Source organism: Aquila chrysaetos, chromosome 6, assembly GCF_900496995.4.
Source record: "Aquila chrysaetos chrysaetos chromosome 6, bAquChr1.4, whole genome shotgun sequence".
In the NCBI taxonomy this organism is placed as follows: Eukaryota; Metazoa; Chordata; class Aves; order Accipitriformes; family Accipitridae; genus Aquila; species Aquila chrysaetos.
Genome location: NC_044009.1, coordinates 13476040 through 13496874, shown reverse-complemented (window position 1 = coordinate 13496874; position 20835 = coordinate 13476040). Strand labels below are relative to the sequence as shown.

The 20835-nt window shown below is 44.5% G+C and overlaps 1 protein-coding gene across 6 annotated transcripts in view; it reads right to left on the bottom strand.

Moving 5' to 3' along the window:
- The window catches only part of FN1 (fibronectin 1), a 55761-nt gene extending 35364 nt beyond the window's left edge, over window positions 1-20397 (bottom strand). For 3 of the 6 annotated variants that reach the window (XM_030017174.2, XM_030017172.2, XM_030017175.2), the window contains exons 1-15: window positions 20179-20397; window positions 19669-19797; window positions 18066-18203; window positions 16108-16239; window positions 15843-15980; window positions 13154-13312; window positions 11537-11737; window positions 10868-11047; window positions 9197-9373; window positions 8091-8243; window positions 6078-6206; window positions 4312-4455; window positions 1787-1908; window positions 380-557; window positions 79-255 (exon numbers count right to left, since the gene is read on the bottom strand). In XM_030017174.2, the coding sequence (XP_029873034.1) occupies window positions 79-255; window positions 380-557; window positions 1787-1908; window positions 4312-4455; window positions 6078-6206; window positions 8091-8243; window positions 9197-9373; window positions 10868-11047; window positions 11537-11737; window positions 13154-13312; window positions 15843-15980; window positions 16108-16239; window positions 18066-18203; window positions 19669-19797; window positions 20179-20338 (2317 nt within the window). In that variant the 5' untranslated portion in view covers window positions 20339-20397. The remainder of the gene's footprint in view (window positions 1-78; window positions 256-379; window positions 558-1786; window positions 1909-4311; window positions 4456-6077; window positions 6207-8090; window positions 8244-9196; window positions 9374-10867; window positions 11048-11536; window positions 11738-13153; window positions 13313-15842; window positions 15981-16107; window positions 16240-18065; window positions 18204-19668; window positions 19798-20178) is intronic. The other 3 variants (XM_030017177.2, XM_030017178.2, XM_030017176.2) reach the window with 2 other exon arrangements.
- Between the last annotated feature and the right edge of the window lie 438 nt (window positions 20398-20835).

The following is a 20835-nucleotide window of genomic DNA, read 5'->3' as shown; positions in this document are numbered from 1 at the left end:
ATACTGATCATCACAGAAAACAGCAATGTACTGTTAACAATGCTTTCTTTGGTCTAATAGACTCAAATATTGTCTCACCAAGATACTGTGGCTCATCACCCTCCTCACTCAGCTCATACTCGACACGGAATCCAGAAACTGTGTCAGAAGCAGAAACCCAGGAGACAACAAAGCTGTTGGCTGTGATTTCAGTGACTGACTCTGAAGTAGCAACCACAGGAGGAAGAAGAGTTGTCTCTCCTGAAACAGTGTTGCCTACAAGAGAGAAGAAAGAGAGGTTTAATTAACCATTGCTACTTCTGTGTTAACTGGTATGCACAGAACAAAGACTTACGTGAAGGAGATTAGATTTTTCCAGATGCCCCACTGTTCAACTTACTTGTCACTGCTGTGGTGCTGGTTGTGGTAAAATCAAAGCGGGTGACTTCTTTGTGGCCATATCGCTGAACACTGATGAGCTGTCCTTCATATATCACACCGGGCTTCAGGCCTGAGATGGTGTAGGAGTTCTGGTAGCCAGGGATGGTGGCTTCCTTCCACTGCCTTCCAGAGTTTTTCTGCAAGAACAAGGGCACTCAAATAGTGAGACACTCCCTAGCCTGCAAGCAGGGGTATCTAGTGACCTAAGCTGCTATATGGTTACCAAGGACTGTGATACTCAAACACAAGTATGACTTGAATGGCTAATGCACAGATGAAATCAAGTTGAAGGAGATGAGAAAAGTATGCCAGGAAGCAGGGCTAATGACCTTTTGGGTAATTAAGTTTTACTGGGGTAAACTGGAAAACAATCTAGCTTTGAACTTTTTCCTTTAAAAGGAGTATTATCTGTAATATATAAACTAAACTCATTCCTTTATCAAAAATGCAGTAAGGCATGAAGGCATGGCTGGAAAATGCACATTTGAAGGCTGTTCATAATAATACTCTAAGCCATCGTCTGAAAACAATATACAGAAAAGTTCTTCCCTTCTACCCTGTGTTTGAACTCTATGGGAAGCTCTAAAATAATGCTCCATCCTCTGAGGTTTGTACTCCAGTGCTTTAAAGTCCATTTCATTCAGGCCTTGATCCAAGATACACTGAAGTCAGTAAAAAGACTTGAGTGCCTTTAATGGCTTTGGATCAGGGCCTTTATTGTTCTCTTAATAACAGGCAGCATCGAGGTACTAATGTTCTTAATCATTAAGTGGTCTTTTGTGAAGCTGTACTCAGGGGAACTGTAACACAACTCACCTACATTGGTTAAACCTAATCATTCCTCAAATATGAATGAGCCAACAAGCAGTGGTTAACCAGCTTTGGTTTAGACTTCAGAGAAGATGGGAGATGACTGTTTATTTAACCCAATGCTAGCTGTTTATATCTTCATATCCTACTCATTTTTACCTCCTCATTAATAGGATAAAATCTATCCCAGTTGTCTCTGGCTATGCACATGGTACTAAAGCAATGTTTCTTAGGATGAAGAAGCTTCCACAAGGATTTACATTACTTAAAGTGAGCAAGGATATAAATTTGTCTGCTTACTGTGCTAGTGCTTTAGGTTAGTAAGATACTTCATGAAAACAGCAACCAGTAAAGTTAGGGCAGGAAAACATCAAGTGTTTGAGTAACATACAGGACTGGTTGTCTTTGATCCTCAGAGTAACTGTTGACCTCAAGAGGACAAGGACACTGAATCAGCAGCTAAAGTTTGCTGAAATTGTGTCAGCCTCTTTCAGACACCAGAAAAAGCCAAATACAGTATTTCTGATGAATGAATGATAATGAATGTGGCACTCACCGGTCTCCAGCGCAAGATGTACTTGGTGATGTGAGATCGTTCAGGAGCATTCCACTGGATAGGGTGGGAGTTTGGCTGATTTGTACTCTCTGTGATGATCACCTGAACAGGCCCAGTTGACCCTGAAAAAAAAGAATTGCCATTTTTAACATACTGGGGATGCTTTTCTTCTGCCATTGTTGTGAAGTCATCAAAAACCAAGAAAGTTGCGTGGCTGGTATACTATTTCTACACATGGGAAACAAGTTAAATTGTCTTTCTATCCTTAATGCTTCATCACTACATAGAAAACTGGTGAATCAGAATATATTCTGGGGGGAATTTAACATGCACTTTTGGGGTTAATTTCCTGAGTTATCAATGAAATAGAAAACCGGAACGGTCTAGTATAGAAAAAGTCTGCAAAGCAAAGTCATACTGTTCAAAGAGAGGGAGAGTCTCAGTAACTAACTACGTTCATCAATTAATATCTTCTGCAATGAGAGCAGGGAAACAGATGAGAAATGTCTGCCAAATCCAGGTCTAATCTTGTGGCATGATGAGGGCAAACTCCTGATCTGACATTGAAGACACCCTGCAAAGAGACACTAGGCTTTTACTGTTTTACTAAATTTCTCAATCAGTTGATTTGAAACACTGAATTTTCATGACGCTGTGGAGCACTCCACAGGTAGTGAGGCATGTCTTCTGCACACACACCACACCAGAAGGGTTGGTGGAAATCTTGAGACAAATCAGGCCCACAAACGCATGAAAATACAAGTTCAGCAGTGCTCTAACGCTTAAGACTACCGATTGCATTTAGCTAGACCAGGCTCAGGCGTATTTTCTCCACAAAGCTCTCCAATAGAGAAGGAAAGGTTTTATGATCCCATGGTTCTCCTTTCAGTCCCTCCCAGCCCTGCTGGGGAGGTTTCACTGAACGCTCAGCAGCACTGTCCTCATGTTAGTTCTCAGAAAATCCCAGAGCACCCTGGCATCTGCAGGAAAGTGTCTCATTTTAGCCATTAAATACCTTCACCCTCCCCCGACTCCCAACACTTCTAATTATAATTTATTTGGACAACCGTGTAACATATATACCTGCTCCGTATTTAACAGGACTTCCAGGCAAACAAACATGTGCCCACAGGCAGAAAATTTCAAAGCTCACCTAACCCCAAACCTACATTCAGAAATATTAGATTTGGTTTATTTACACATTTTCAGTCACTCTTGTGTGTAAAGAAGCCCAAAGCCCTGGTCTCCAGTCTGGAGGCATGCATATTTCACATAGCTCAGGGCAATGTTTGTTTAAGCAGTCTGACAGGAGTCAATGAAGCTCAGCAAGCGCCAGTAAGAAACTCAAGAAAAAAAGTCCAAAGAAGGCCTGCTTCCTATTCTTGCCCTCCTTAATTTGCTGCCCCAAAGAAAGGCAAGTCCATAGTTCTGTCTGTCAAGTGTCCTTTTGCCTTGTCTCTGGCTCACTAGCTGTATGGCCACAGATAGAAATGCAGTCAGTTCACTGACAACACTGCTGGGTATAGGTCAGGTTCAATACGGTGTTGTCGCAAAGACCTTCTATGCAGTGTGCGTGAAGCAAGTCACAAAGAGGTAGTCACCTTATTTACATGAAGTATGTTGTTGCAATAGACTTCAAAGGGGCTAGTCCCCTTCTACAGCAGGGGCACCTATATTAAAACCCTCTTTCTGAATGAGCCTCACATTCCCTTTCTTACCTTGCAGGGCACTTAGGGTATAAATACATTGCAGCTACTGAGTGGACAGTCTCTTCTTAATCTATCTTGATATAAAGGCAGAGAATCACCTCAGCATTGAAACTGCTACATCCAATCCTTATGCAGTTCCTCCACATTTATGCTCAGAGATGGGCTGGGGAACCAATGACATGAGCACAGTCTTCTCTTCCCAACAGGGAAGCCAAAACACAGCCTTAATATTTCATTTTATTCAGATTAAGGCAGTGGCAGTTGCAACCTTAAACAGGAAAGCAGGGAGGTTCCCCTTATCATATTCTGTTCATCGAACTGAAACAGAACAAGCCAACAAACAGGCATTGCCTGTCCCTATAAAGATTTCCTGGAACAGAGTGGGCAAACAAAAGTTCAAATATTTAATTTCTTCAGGGCACTGATCAGGAAAAATGTCTCATTCTGTGGTGGATTTTGCTTCTGTAGTGAGTAGAAAAGGAAAGACTACACATGTAAGAGTTTTAAGCAATAGCAACTGAAGGTTGCAGGTGTGATATCACTAAATACTGAGATGCAATGTAAACCCAAGTTGTTGTGTGGACTGATAATCATTCTCTCAATGAACCCTGGCCTCAGGATATAGGGCCTGGCCCCCTCTTTATAATCATGACACCTGTTTGTGCCTGCCAACGAAGCGGGGGGAAATGGTTCTGTTTAAAAAGGAAACCAAAAGGAATAATGTACAGAAACCTGAACAGGTGAGGGATGGAAAAATTGCTTTCCTTGTGTCTTACTCAGCAGTGAGATGAGTCAGTTATCTGTTGGGTTTCTTACCAGGATAGGTCTGCAGAGGCTGGCAATGCCATTCTCCAATACCACGACCATAGCAATAGCACTGGTATCTGACACCATGGACGTACTTCTCCCATGAATCTCCGATCTGGTAAAAGGTACGGGTTTCTGAATCCTGGCACTGATCTAAAGGCACAAGAGAGACAGTTAACCACTGCGTGTCACTGAAACTATAGTGAAAAAATCTATGCTGAACAGAGAAGAGTTAAGTCACAAGACTTTTACACAAAGAAATGTAACAACATTTATTTGCAAATATAGTTCAATAAGGAGAAAGTGGCAACAGAAATAGAATCTCAAATCAAGGTTCTTGATGTATCACTGCATGTGTTAAGTTAGATACTAGGGGGCTAATTCAGCTGTGATGCATTTCTTAAGATACTGTTACATACAGGCTGTCCACCTGCCAAGCTTTCCAGGGAAGTCCATGGGGTGTTCCTTCAAGAAAGGATTTATTTTGAACTATCTATGGTGGAGCCCAATTCTACTCCAGTCAACTAAGTTCTCGTCCAAAGCTAAACCATGCTGCTCTCAAGAAAATCAATGGCAAAAGTCCTACTGGCTTCAGCAGAATTCAGTTATACTTTATAAGTCTGAAGTGACCCATTAATTTTAAGCAGAGTCTTTCTAGATTTACCATTGTATAAACCAAAGGAGGACAGATCAAATACTGAAATCAGCTTAGCTAGCATAAATACAACACAGCACCAGCGCTTCAGTACACTTTCTAGTCTGACCTATGCCTGTGTTTCTGGCTCAATGGAAATTTCCAGTGAGAACTAGCATTACACTCGCTTGGCTGAACAGGAGCCTTCTTTAGCCAAAGCCAACAAAATTAAACCAATTGCACCTTTACAGATAGCCAAAATCATTCCCCCTCCCCTTCTTCCAAAGTAGTAATTTTCAGGAGCTTTACAATCCAAGTTCCGCCAGTAAACCTGTACAGATATTACTGTAAATAAAGCAGAACTTAACCACTAGTAATTTCTAATAGATTTTCTTGGCAATAGTTTGAAGTTCTCTTGGATTTAGTAATTGCAAACCAAACAGCCAGGTCTTATCTTCCAATCAAGGTTCACTAGGGAAGCGGGGGAGGCAGAAGAGATGAAATCTCGTCATTCCTACAGAAAACCATGATGGTTTTAGCTAACCTCCAGAGTGCTATTAACACGTGTTCTCATCCTGAGCTTTCTCTCTTTGCCAGAACAAAGGGCAGCCAAAAAAATCAATTTATTCCAAGGTAAGTTAATATATGCTGGTGCTCCTTTTTCAGTTCAATGAGGAGACCTGAAGATTTTAAGATAGAGAAAGGAAAGAAAACTGATCCTAGCATCAGTGCCTAGCTGCATATTGTTTTATCAGCATTCAGTCTGAGAGCCATGCCTGCTAGGCCGACAGCTCAAGTACCAGGATTCAGCCAAATCACCCCAGCCTGGGGATAATGTGCCCTCTTACCACAACCCGCTACAATTTAAGAGGTATGTGGCCACAATCCATTATCAATGCACCATCATTGACTTCTTCTGTGGCATGTCTGATAACCCAAGCTTATGTCCTTAAAACTAAGAATGCCCTTTCACTTACCCTCCAGCAAATCCAGTGTTACTTCTACTTTTGCAGTTGTGCAATTCAGGGCAGAAAGTGGGCAAAGACTGGGCCCAAATTCACACATCATTTTCACCATACCATAACCAGTTTCTACATAGCCACACAGTGCGTTTGGCAAGCAGGAACAGCTGGTGACTTACCAACAGGATCACATTTCCATCTCCCCCGGCCCTGGCCAAAGCATGTGCAGTTCAGCATGTGCCCTTCATCATGACGCTTGTGGAAGGTCTGGTTCACATCATAGGTGATACCATCCACAATGCACTGGTCTGTTTGAGAAAGAGCAGAGACAGTTTGTCAGCAATAGCTCTAAAATTTAAGACAAAATCCTTCTGCTTGGCATATTGTTCCCTCCTTTTGATCAGCTTACAGAGACTGACCATGACAACCTCCATTCACGCAAAAGGGAGCCCTCCTGGTATCTGTGATCATCACAGATCAGTGCTGCATACACACCACTGCTCCCAAGTTCATTTATCAGCAGTGTGCAAATAAGCAACACTTGTAGAAAAAAAGATCTGTAGGATGCAGTCCAAAGTACTATACGTTACTCAAATTACAAAACTGCCTGGTTGCTCCTTTTGACAGATTCCACGTGTGAAAGAAAATCTAAAACACCACACCAAGTCTCTCTCTAGCTCCTCTGAGGAAGGTCTAGACTGAAATACCTCAGTGACTACTGTCTGAAATCATTAGAAAAGGGCTACTCCAAATTCATAAAGATACCACAAAGAGGTACAAACACCCTCATGATGTTATTCTGCTGGGTCTCTCTGCTACACTTTGTAGTAATCTGAAGACAGGAGCAGATCTATTACACTTCCAAGATGCTACTGGTGCTTACTAATCTACTGTTCCCTCAAAACACAGTAACCAGATCCCAATCCCATGCTTAAATACAATGGTATCAGTCTATTAGGTTCAATGGTGATGCATCAATCTGTGATATCTGACCCAGAATTCTTAATGCCAGTCTAATGACAGCAAGGAGAAGAAAGACAAAACAAACACAAAAACCACCCCAAAAGCATGTTGTTTTGTTAACTGGGACCCAGTGACCCAAGTTCAGTTCCGGAGTCAATCACAGATCATCTGTTCTTGGGGAAGTGACTCAGTTAATCCCAGGCTTTCATTCCCCATCATACTTTCCCACACCACGGGCACAGCATCAGGATAAACCAAACAGCGCTCAGACCCTCCTATGGGCACCAAGGACCTTCTCTGGATGCTATGTTTAAATAGCTCTACTTAAACAACCTTTGCCTTTTGAAAAAGCAAAATATTTCTACCCCCCTCATTAAGAAAGGCGACTTTAACTCCAGAATGAAACTGCAGAGAACTAGCTGTGTATGTGGAAAAAGGAGTTTTACAGACCAGAACTTTTAGCAGTGCATTTCTCACTGTTCTGAAGGAAACTCATGAAAAAAAACCCTCCCAAAGCCCTTGAGTGAGCCTTTCCCTATAAATTATATCCCATTTCAGCAGTGGTGTCGAGTCCTTTCTTGGCTGCTTGACAACAACCCCCCTGCCTTTTCCAGACATGAAGCCAATGCTGTGAGCTAGCTGTAGGATGATCAAATGTCTGTGCTTTTAAGTCTTCTTTTTTTGGTATTGCTTAAGCACTTCTCCACTTGGACCACTCATATAAATAAGTAAATAAATAAGAGTAATCTCAGTGCTGTCCTGCCAACTTTTCAGACAGATTAGCCAGCAAAGGGCTAATCCAGCACAGAGGAATTGAAAATTTCACTGCAGAACAATAAAACAGAATGGCTCTGCATTCAAACTGCAGACTACTCTGGAGTTTTTTCTGTTCTTGAGAAGCAGAGGTGACTCTACCAAGCTCTCCACAGCCACAGTGGTACAGATTCCTAAATGTAGACAAAAGGAGGTGGGGATACCTACTGATCAAGCTAATCAAGGTTTGCCTCTGCTTGCTAGCCTGCAAAAGCTGAAATAGTACTTTTCCAGCACGTAAACAAGACAGGAACTTCGCACAGCTCCTCTGATTCCCCTTCTACTCCAAAGAAAAGCTTGATAATGTATAGTTCTTGAGCCTGGGCTCGAACTCACAATGATGAAAAAGAAAAACAATTTCTCCCACCCCCCAAACACTTAGACTAAAGGGGTGATACCAACATGAGAATCAGTACCTCTGAGCTGTGAATAGGCAATACAAGTCCACTCTCCGCGGCCATTTCCTACACAAGTACATCTCATCATATGGCCCATGTCGTGTTGTTTATCCCACTGGTCCCCAACACGGTACATGACACCATCGTTGGTTGTGCAGATTTCTTCATGGGCTGTTTGAGAAGAAAGCAAGAGGATACTTTATGTGGCTAGAATTAACAAGATCTTGAGGGCTTAGAGCATTTGTAATGCCCCTTCGTACTGTGTAGTGGTTTCTGCATCTTAACAAGGAAGCTTTAGGCACCCACTCAATTTCAAACAGCATTTTTGCTGGGTGATGACATTCTGTAAAGTGCAGATCCCTTGTAGGGGCTCATTCATTTCAATTTTCTTTTGAAAGCTACTAGAAATAGCTTCTGTACAACGTCCAAGGGGTTCTGTGTGAAAGAAGCAGTTCTTATTACATACATGCCTTTATATGAGCATAGCCATTTGAAGACCTGCATGTTCCACAAGCTGTTTAAGGACTCGGATGCTGCACTGCCATTAGTTATCAAATTTCATTTAAGAATTAGCAGTCACACTCCCTCACACATGTCCCCTCCTGACTTCATGGAGACTAGCATGGATTGTAGGAATGGACTACAACATTGATTTTGACCTAACTGCCATTTTCAGGGTAACACACTGATACTACAAGTACAGACTTAGTCCTAACCACAGATTGGACAAGACGATAAGCCAAGTGATAAGCCATGAGGGAGAAGCTTTGGTAGATGCAAGATAAAAACCTCACTTGCTACAAAGCACTATAGTTCAATGTTCTCTAATGGATCTACACCAGTTTGCACCAGCTGAGAAGTGTGCCAACCACTGGCTTGTAGCAAGGAAGTAATGAAAACTGCCTTCTCCCGGCATTGCCTACGTCTCTGCTAGAGGTGATCAGTGGGAAGAAAAAAAAAAAAAAACCAAAACAAAACTTCAGAAATGCCTTAAAGGGTTTTGCGCTGGAATGCAGCTCACTGGAAGTCATCAATAACTGACCAACGACAGACAGTTCTTTACTTTCCAGCTCAAAGAACCACTTATAGGTATTCCATAATCCCTTTATGGCTCTCAGCCTTACCAGCCATAGGGCAGAAACCAAATTTCTGGTCAGCATCATAGTTCTCGGTGGTTCCACACCACTTCATGTTGTCTCTCCGTCCCTCAGAAGTACAGTCAGTGTAGTTGCGGTTGTTGTACAGGAAGGGGAAGTGGCACAGAGCACCATTGGAATTGCCACCACGTGTCTGGACCAAAACTGTACAAAAGTGAAAAGAAAACAGATGCAAATGAAGCCTGCATTCTCCCTTAGCACGCGTGGAAGAGCTTGGAAAACAGACCACTAGCACTATTTTTTCCCACATATACCCTGTATATTATCCACAGGCCTCCTTCTTGGCTTTAATTAATTCAGATCTGGAAACATAAGCCTTGCACAAGGTCAATTCAGTTCAAACATTGCTTTGGAAGGAGCTGTGGAGCCAACCATGGGACTTCCTGGGGAATAGGGAAACCCAAAGCTTACTGTGTTTGGGAATTAGCTTTGCAGACCCTTTGTGCCAAAGCCCAGGGAATCAAACTCACAGTTCTCAGCATACCTGTATTATCTCACTGAGGCTATTACCCTGTTGTGCCCTTTGGCTTAAAGTAAAGCCTTAGCCCTCAGGAAAGGGTTAGAATTCAGTTATGTGCAATACAACAAGTCAAAACCTCTCTGCAGGTTGGAAGCTTCATGTTTTGCAAGCAGCAGTGGAAAGAGGGCTGTAATCTGCCTGAACTACTCACCTCTTGAGCAACTCTGCTTTACAAATAATGGAGAACAAGGAGGCATTTGCTGAAGTTTTTCTATATTGATATTTCTCATTCCCCACAGTGTATTACAAGAAGTCTCACTAAAACAAGAATGTGTGTGGACAGGGACAGTGGGGTTTTTTTGTTCTGAGTTGTTTTTATTTTTGTTTTTTTAAAGAAGAATATTGTATGTGCTGCAGAGAAAGGCTTGACTTTTGTCAGAAAAAACAACTAAAGTAGAACAGAGTAAAAAAAAAAAAAAAAAAAAAATCTATGCAAAGTAAGCACTATTTTCATGTGGGAATGTGAAAAATTCTCTCCAAGGTCAGATCCCAGAGAAGCTGCCTGGATACTGTTCCATGATGTCTGAAGGGCTTTCCAGGAAGTGTAACCACACAGGTAGATCTGTGCTGTGAAGGGAACACTGACCATCCACAGACAAGAGGGAATGCTGACACATTAGTCATGTACCAGCTCTTGATCAGGGACCACAAATCACATTAAAATTACTGCTATATATGGCAACCTGGCTAGATAGTCGGGACGGAGGGAGTGACAGAGGACTGCACAAACTGTACTCCATGGATATCTTCTTCTTCGCAGCCTAATATGGACATTACCATAGCAATTCAGCCAAGCAAAGGCAAAGTCCAAGTATCCTTTGAGCCAAAGCTCTATCCTGATAAGGTACTCCTGTTCTAAGGTCAGCTCAGAGGAGAGAGAACAGGACTCAGACTACACCTGTATCATCCTAAGCATCCTCCAAAGTTGCCAAGGGGACAAAAGTGCCCTGACACTAGGCAGCCCTCCCATTCACAGGGCTGCCTTGCTGCTGAGGAATGCCTAGAGTCCCTCCAGACCACCGGAATTGTTCAGGCAGCCTGTGCCTATGTTCTCTGCTCCTCCCTCCATCTGTGCACGAGGGTCACGTGTATGTGAAGATCCTCCAAGAAGAACTTACCATTCTGCTCAGTACAGAAGGAGTATCTCCTGTCCTGCTCAAAGTTGGAAGTGGTGCTGCACCAGAGGTGCCCATCTGTGCGGCCTTCCGTGGTGCAGGAATAGAAAGTCCGTCCATCGTAGGTGAAAGGAAGAACACAGGCTTCTCCATCAGAATTGCCACCATACGTTTGGGTCACGGCTTTAAAACAAGCAAATCACAGTATTAGACTCTGGCTTAAAGCAATCCCCAAATCTTATGGCTCTAAAACAGCAATAGCCCCTCTGGGCCAAGTCACTGGCTGCTGTGAACCCACACTGATTGCTATGGACCTGGGCCAATACACACCAACAGATGACTTAGCTCCGCAGCTGTGTCATTCTTTTACATTCTTTTGCAAACATATATTATTGCAGCTTGATTTGAATAAAGTTATTAATGCTGCTCCCCAAGGGCTCTGTTTTCCCTCAGCAGGTTATATATAACTCACTGGGAAATGTTTCTGCCCTACAGAACCAGGCTTCAAATAACCAAAACAACTGTTTCTTCACCCCTTGCACTTCTCTCCAGTATGTCTTCTTCAGAAGACATATCTGATACACACACAAAAGGATTCTACTTTGTAATTAAACCACAGGGCAGTCCCAAAGATCTCACTGAACTGAACAGGCAGTAAACACAAACCCATACCTATTTCCTGGCAGCTGACTCCATTGCCCAGGCAGGTACAAAGCATTTGCTGGCTGCCCTGTGTCTTGAGCCACTGCATACCCACAGAGTACACCACTCCATTATCAGTTATGCACTGGCCATACGGCTGAGGCTGGGGCTGTTGAGGTTGGGGCTGGTACAACGCAGTCTGCACATTCGTGAAGCTAGGAGAGCCAGATCCTGCAGCAGAACATGGGAGAGAAGTGAGACATAACATGCAAAGCTAAAGAACAGAATGCTTCAATTAAATGCTGAGATAATAAAACCTTAGGCACTCCATCAGACTGAAGGCACAACTCTCTCAGCTTCCCTAGAAACATTTGAATTATTCCACTTAGCAAACTTCAAAATTAAAAGAACAACTCCCAGTTCTGCTGATGATAGCCTCTGGTTTCCACCACTGTAGAGTGGCTTTAGAAAGGATTAAAAGAGTCAACTGCTTTTCACAGGAATTGTTTAGAAACAATTTTTTTGGAAAAAATTTTTTAGTTGAAGGAAATCTAGAATAGAAAAATCAAGATCAGTGACAAGACAATAAAAAATTACCAAGGAAGCAGGGAGATAAGGCAAAAGGATTCATTCAAATTTTTCATTGAAAAAGAAAAATAAAACACAAATGTATTCATTTACTCTGGAATTTTTAAACTTTGAATCAAAGTTTTTGGCCCATTATCATTTGGAATAATACTGAGAGACAAAGAGGCTTGTTGTCTACTTTATGGAAATTTTTGCTAATGATTCCCACAGGAACCTCCACAAATTCAGCTCTGCTGAAATAGGGGAAATAATAATGGAAACAAAATACTGGCACCCTTGAAGCTTTGTGCATTTTGAAGTTTTGACCTGAGAGTTTGATGTTAACCTGCTGGTACTGAATAGTTAAAGGTCATTTACCAAGAAAAATTCAGTGTAGGTACTGCAGGAAATCAGAGAAGTTTTACATTGCACTCACCAACAGGAAACCCAGATCCTTAAAATGGCAAAAAAGAATTTAGAAGCTGAAGACTTTAACAAATGTTGGGCAAAAAATATATGCTACCTATAAACCAGGTAGTATTTCATACCAAAATTACAAGCTATCTACTGTACATGTATTAAATAGCATTGTTTGCATTCCTTGACATTTCTGGTTTTTAAAGCTCAACCATTAGTAGGTGTATTTATCTTGTCAAAGAAACCAGATGGTCTCAGTGGAGTTTAAATTAAGGACATTTCAAGAAAGTTACCCTGAGGCAAATACATACAAGTTCAAATATTAACTTGAAGTGCCATGCTTCCAAGACAAAGCTAGTAGATAGCTCCTGTGGATGCATGGTCCTAGATGTGATTTACTGCACTGTGATTGCGCAGGCAATCACATCTGTATGTGCAAGCCCCATTTGTACATGGAAACAAGGTATAAATTAATCTTATTCTACACATGCGTAAACAAGGAGCATATCAGGAACTCTGACCCTCTTTGTTGCTGATCTTTCCCTGACAAGACTCTTAAATACCTAAATTAGGCTGGCATAATTCAACACCAAGTCCTAGCCATTCAAAATGTGCCATTCCTTGTCCCTTCCCCTACTTTACACACTATGATGCCCCGCTTACCAGTGCTAGTCGTATGCAGGGATGTGTGTCTTTCGCATTTCCATTCACCTCTGCCATTACCGGTACAGATGCACTGAAGCAAGTTTCCACGGTTATCCTTCTTGCTCCAGGTGTCTCCAATTCTGTAGGAAGTCTTGGTGTCATGGTCATTGCACCTATCTGTACAAGGAACATGACTGTTAGCTATTTCTGCATTGGATGGCTTCACCATGCAATTTATAGTACTGAACCACTAACACTATCAAATGAGCTGATAGTTTAAAGCCTTTATTGAAAGCCCACGTCATTTTCTGTGGCCCACTATTGCAAGTCCCATATGCACTAAAGCCTGCATTAAACTGAATAGGCTGAGAGCATCTGAAAATCCTGATGCTTTAGTTTAAGGGAAAATACCCATTTATTTCCAAACTGCAATTTCACTTTGTAGCCATTGTCAAAATTAGCATCATAACATTACCAGTGTGAACATGGTAAGCTATCTTCAAAATCAATGTGAAAAAGCACATTCTGGATTGAAAACATTCCTGCTAGTTACTTTTAAAGCTATTTTAAGCCCATTCTGTCTGACATACACCTTTAAAGCTTAAACTTGTTTTAATGTCTTTTTTTTTTTTTTTAAAGCAGAAGTGTTTGTAGCTGGGTCATTTCATATTATACACAGTGCACAGCTCAAGTTCAGGGCTCTACTTCAGCTAGAAGAAACCAAAACCTGTTTGAGGGCAATATGTTAAATTCCATTTCTTCCAAAAGAAGTGTGCATGAAGCTCCAGTAAAGTTAATATAAGCTGCCCATGTCATACCAGGAATATTAGACTTTCTAAATCTCCCTGTTGTCTTTAATAACCCACAGCCCCTGATGAATTGAGTAAATGGGTTCAAAGGACAGCATAACAAACTACTTTTGTCTGGATGCCAGATCCACATGGATTAACTAGTTCTTCTTCCATTACAACATTTTACTTTCTCATTCAAGGGCAACCTGATACAGTGGCTCAAATATAATCACGGATCAATGAACACAGATTTATGAAGAACTGTGGAAGGACATATGCATCATGCCAGATTGCCACTGAAGGAGCACACAGGATAGAATATGAATGTGGAAAACACATTACTAATTTGCAGTAGTTGAAATGACCAAAAATTGAGTATTTGCCAGAAGGGTGGTAAACTGGTGTAGTATTCACAATATAAATTTGCAAATGTGAAAAAAAACCAAAAAAACCTGTCTTACAGACACTCAGATTCTCAAGTTAGACAATGAAAAGCTGAAATGTCCCCCAAGAAATCAGCTGTGATTCTGGAAAACACTGGCCATAAGATATGTAACAGCAACACATACTGAAGCATAATGCCACTTTGTGGGCTACAGCTATCATTTTACATACATGAATTTGAATTTCTCCATTTGACTACATTTGAAAAAAACAAAATGAAAAATGAACAGGTCATTTTATCACAATTTCCCCTAGGATACAACAATGCCGACCTCAGTTAATGGGAGGAAAGATACTGCCAAATCATTTTTATTAGTAATAACAACTCCTCCAAAATTCACAAACAACACATTCTGTTTTATTCATTCCTATTTGACAATTAATGGTTTTTCCCCATGTGTTTTTAACAGACTTAATATTGTCAAGGCTGGTTTCATTTTTACAGCTTATTTCTTGACCAAGTCTCTCCAGAGCTTCAGTTTTAATCACAACCCTCCCTAGTGTTTTAGTTCTTTACAGGTCTGCTGTTTATATCAGCAGAAAGCCAGTATCTGTGTGCCCCAAGACAACTGAATATGAGGCAATTTAAAGGCTACAGAAGAGTTTCTCAAACCTTGCGCAACAAAGGTATAAGGTACAAAGTTAACTTTTCTTGAGGCAACTGGTGTAAACCATGATAGCTCCACAACAGAGCTTGCTCCTAACAAAATTGGAACAGAGGCACATAAACAAGCAAGATTTGGGATTTTAAAAGCCCTGTTTGCTTTGCAAACGCAAATAAAATAGAATATTTACAGTAGTGTCCTTCAATGATGTAAAAACTAAAAAAGTCACCTGCACTGGTGAAGTATGTTTACACTGAAGACAAAATGGTGGGAAAAACTAACAAACTAGATGGGAGAGCAGACAAAACAAACCCTGTTTCAGCTAACATATACACTGAACAGTAATAAAGAGAAGAAATAAGAAGACGTTTTAATCTGGCAGATCCTGCTGTTGGAGCAGGTAACTCTTTCTCTTTAAAAGAACCTAATTCTCCCTCAGGAGGCTACTTTAAAAAACAGAAACAGAGATATTAAGCCAAACTCTCTGCCATTTTGCAGACCAAGCAATTCCCCCGGCTTCCTGGGGGATGCGCGGCTGTGACTCAGCTGGCCTGTGGTTTTCTTAAACCTTTCTCTCTAAAGCAGCTTAAAATCCCAAATAATCCAGCCGTTCTGTCACTAGCACAGATCACCAGCTCTCCCGCATGTCCCCACATGACAAATGGCAACCAGGATGCGCAAACGTTCCCCTCTCACCTCAGAGGGATCCGTTTCCCACCTCTTTTCAGACAACGGCCATCCCTCTAAAACTACTGTCACTTGCAACAGCACAGAAAAAGGAATACCTTTTCTTTTTGATGGACAGATTTGAAAAATAAGCAAGATAAATAAAACGGAGCAGCCAGCGGGTGCCAGGCCACCACTTACTTCTGGAGGTGCAGGTGATGCGGCCGCTGCCCTCCCCCAGGCAGGTGCAGTCCACCATCATCCAGCCCTGGTAGGGCTTCTCCCAGGTCTCACCAACCACGTAGGACGTCCCGGCCGTGTTGTCATAGCATCGCTCAGCTGCGAGAGGGAAGGGGACAAGAGTCCACCCAGGGCTATCCCACACTGGGACGCCTCCGGGAAGACAAGGAAGAAAAGGCCATACACCCTGACCGAGCTGGAGGAGAAGAAGGGAGCCATCACTTACCCACAGGCTTGCAGGTCCACTCGCCCTTCCCATTGCCCAGGCACACGCACTCCAGCATGTAGCCACCAGTCTCGTGGGGCCGGCGCCAGGTATCACCGATCTTGTAGGACTGGCCACCCTCATGGCAGCGATCTGCCGTTGGGAGAGATGGGAGCTGAGGTGAGTGACAACACCAGGGACAGCATCACGGGGACAAGGTAAGGGCCACCTGGCCAGGGGCGAAGGCGGTCAGCTGGGGCAGAGGTGGGAGGCAGTGAGGAGGAGGGCAGGCAATGGCCACCACCTCCTCCAGCCTGCAAAATGGCGCCTACCACTTTCCACTGGTACCCGCCATTTTCTGAGCCTCCCAGGCCCTGTCCTCTCTCCTCAGCTAACCCCCTCCAGGTTTCAAACCATGGCTGAGACCTGGCTGGTGAAAGGGGAATTCCCAGGGCCTGAGGAGATGCTGTTTCTCCCTCAGGCCCTGCTCACAGCCTGAGGGCTGGCAAGGGAGGGTTTGCCTCCATCTTGTTCTGAGGTGGTACTCCTTGGGACTCTCCGTGGCTGTCCCTATATAGCATGAGGGACATGGTAGCCAGGCCAGCATGTCAAGAATAAGGAAGTGCTTGGTGTGACACCCCAGTGGGATATCAATCCTCTTGGGTTTGGAAACCCTGCCCTGGAAAGGCAGATTCCCAACCTGCTGGTGCCCCACAGCCCTGAGGCAGTCCGGACCCGCCACTTGTCCCAGGCTCAGGGAGCAAAAGAAGGTGAAGGGCAGTTTGCAAACATAGGGTCTTCTTCCAAGGAAATGAGAAAAACATGTACCTGGTCATTTATTAGGAGCCACTAAAATGTTTCATTGGCTCATTTATGAAAGCAAGGAATCTAAGAGTTATGAAGATTGATTCAAAGCCAGTTGCAGTCAATGCAACTCTCCAGTGACCTCTAAACCAGGCTGATGATGACAAAATGAGACTGCTCTTATGTTTGCAATTTCCTTACCGACTCTTTCTTTTCTTACAAGTCTTAACATCTCTGCCCAATAAAATGCTGTTAAATTCAGAAGGGCTTCAGCTCTACCTGTTAGATTCAATGCATTTTTTTTCCATGCTATAATGATGGCTGGCTTCTGAGTCCTCTGTGGAAATGGTACTAGGATCAGCATGTGTGTCTTAAACAAGAAACTGCATACTTTCAAGAATAAGGCTCTTCTCAAAAGGTGTCTCAGGGACTTTGAAATCTCAGTCTGAAAGTCCTGACACACAGTGATCTTCATCTCTGCTCACAGAAAGTCTAATTATGAACTGAAGGGAAAATGTGAACAATTCAGTGACTTAATAAGGAAAGGATTTCCAGAGACGTGAAAAGGAGAGCTGGGGAGAAAGGACCAAGGGAAGAGAGGGAGGAACAAGAGGAAAGTATGGGTCAGGTTCATGAAAAAGGAGTTGCATAAACATGTTGACCTGGTGTCTGGGTATCAAATCCCAGCTCCCTCAGGGACAAGTGTTGGCATGACATTTTTGGAGGACAGGGGGACTGGCTCTCAGATGGCATTTATTATTATTTATTCAGAGTAGTACCATTAATGCTGGTGGTGTTAATCTGACTCCCCAGCTGCAGAGCAGACCCTCACTATTTTTTTTTCCAGTCAAAAAACAACTGTTGTAAATGCGCCTGTGAAGATGTAACACACTCTTGTACGTAGTAAATGTAATAACCTGTATGGCTGGACACTAACAGTAATTTTTGTCCTATGTTTTTACTCATAGCACTTTACCTCTTAAATAAAAGAGGAATCTGGTTGTGCAAATGTATGTACATCGGGCAAGGACTTTCAATTCCAAGATTTTAATGGGCTTTGTTTGGATTAAACACCCCAACTGTAGCTAATGGGCATTGGGAATACTGTGTAAATTGCTCTGGAAAATATGACACTAAGGAACAATAGCTCTAGTAATAGGCTCTTAGTTACATACTGGCAATGGTGCAGCTGATTCTCCCACGTCCAGCTCCAATGCAAGTACAGTCCCAGATCATGGAGTCCTTGGGGCGCTCGTAAGTCTCCCCTACTCGGTAAGTGGATCCAGTGTATTTGTCAAAGCAAGTCTCTTCAGCTATGAGGGGAGAAAAATCAACTTCATGTAACAATACCAGTAACATGTACAGTCAACAGAAACACACATTCCTTGCCTCCTCACACAGATGCTCTTTTTTATCTGGGGAAAAATGCATCTCAGTCTCCTCTTTCTTCCTGGGATGGAACAGCAGAGAGGAATTTGGGTGAAATTAACCCCCCCAAGGTCCCCATGATGCTGAATAACCTCAACTTCCCTCCCCCAGTGAGCCAAAAGTTGAGCATGGCACATGGGCAGGCATGCCCTGAAAGGATCAATCCCAGCTGTTTGAAGTGCAACAGTAAAGACAGGAGGGAGCAAACATCCCCTAGAAGCTGTGTGCTTTGTCATGCTAATTCTCCTCATTCTGACTTAGCAAAAAATTGAGTATATTAATCCCAAATTCTGCAGCAGTCCCACCGAAGTCAACAGCACTACTTGCTAATTGTTCACACTCGCGCATGAGTAAGTGATTACAGAATGGTTATGTCAGTGCTGCCACCAGACTTGAGATCTGCAACAGAAGAACCTTCTTCACTATTGGACAAAGTTAACTGTGCCATAAGGGAAACTTGCTATTGGACTTCAAAACTGTCAAACTTGGGAATCCCTGCAGGGGAAGGAAGGGTAGATTAAACCCCCTTTTATGGGGGAGTAAGGGGATTGAGTATTCCTTAAAATATCCTAGCCATGAGGCAGGCAGCACACAAGCCTTGCAAAACAGATTGCTGGGATGCTCCCATCTGTGTTACATGAACACTGTCAGCCAGGAACCAGTTTTTCCTCTCTTTTATCTCCGGAGCAACATAAAGGAGCTATGGCGAACCAGTGGCTTCAGACCAACAAATACAGATAGATCACATCTGATAATCTAAACTACATTGCATCCTAGAGAGACACATCTTCCAGCAGACACTGCATTTAAAGTTCTTTCTGTTACCTAAACTTTTTCTGCAGAAGACTAAACAATCTCATTTTACACTCAATTATAGAAAGCTCACAGCACGACCGGGGGGCTGTGGAAAGTTGTAAGTTGAAATATTTTTAAACAAGCTGACGACACTGCACAGCTATGAAAAGTTGGGGTGAAGCAATCAAACAGCACAGAGCCAGAGCTGCAAAGTGACTCCAGATTTGAACTTCCCCATGCGAGTCCAGGAGTCAGTTCAGTTCATTATAAAGAAGAGGTTGGCTCCAAAATTAATGTTTAGATCCAATCCTCCAGAGAGATGAGTGATGTTTGGCTCAGGGTTCTGGTGGCAGGCCCATCGCTAATGAAAAGCATTTCTTAAAATCCCAAGCCAGATCTTCAGTGTAATTGAGCGTAGATCCGTTACTGACCCTAAGTATCAAACTTCAGCTGAAAACCCGGTCTGCCAGGTATAACTCGGCACAAGGCTTAGCTTACTCGGCATCAAAAGCCATGCTGGGGTCTTGAAGCAGACAAAAAAGACCACCAACTTACGTTCAGGCTTGCTTTCGCAGTTAAACCCTCTGCTTCCACCGTAGCAGGTACAGACCAGCGTGTTTCCCAGGTAAATGCGCTCCCACTGCTGGTTTATCTGATAGTATCTTCCATTGTCATAACAGGTCTCTGGAGGGGAGAGGAGGAGGAGGGGAAGATGCAGAGGGGGAAGAGAAAGAAAAGTTCGGAGTTACCGACGGGAAGGGGCACGGCACAGGCAAACCGCGCCGGCAGCGGGCACCGGCTGCTCCGCCGCAGCCTCGCACGTGTGCGGGTCCCGCCGCGCCCGAGGGGCAGCGCAGGGCCGAGCCGCCGAGCCCCGGGGACAGAAAAAACCGCCCGGGAGGCACCCAGCGGGGCCGGGGCTCCGGCTGCCGCCGCGTTCCGCGGGCTCGGGGCGACGCTCGCGTCCCGTGCGCGCTGCGCAGGGGTCGGGCCGGGCCGAGCCAAGCCGTCCGCCGTACCCTACCCTGCTCCGCCCGCGGGACCCCATTCCGGCGCGGTACTCACGCTTGCCCTGCGCCGGGGTGCCCTGCGGTACCGAGGTGGTCTGCGCCTGCCGCCGGCTCTTGCCGCCGCCTCCGCGGCGCTGTCCGTCGCCACCTCCCGCCTCTGCAGCCCCCAGGCAGAGAGCGAGCAGCGCCAGCCGCCACACGGTGCGGCCCGGCATCCTGGCACGGCACGGCACGGCACGGCACGGCACGGCACGGCACGGCACGGCACGGCACGGCACGGCACGGCACGGCACGGCACGGACAGCGGAGCCGCTCGCAGGCAGCCCGACGGACGGGACAGCGGCGCCGCCCGGGCGCTATATAGGGCGGGCGGCGCGGGGAGGGGGCGGCCGCCGCCGCCCCGGCGCCCATTGGCCTCGGCGCCGCCGGGGGGCCGGGCGGGGGCCGCCGCCGCCCCGCCGAAGGCAGCCGGCCCGGCCCGGCGTGGCCCGGCCCGGCCGCCACAAAGGGCCGGGCCGGGCCGGGCCGGGCCGAGCCGAGCCGAGGCGGGCGGGGCGGGGGCTGCGAGCGGTGGGCAGCGCGGGGAGCCCGGTCGGGGTGGGAGGCCCGTCCCCGCAAGGAGAGCGGGCTGTAAGGAGGTCGTGCCATTTTGTGGAACGTTTGGCTTAACAAAATGGCTTTTTGGGGGAGAGGCAAACTTTTCTTTTTCCTT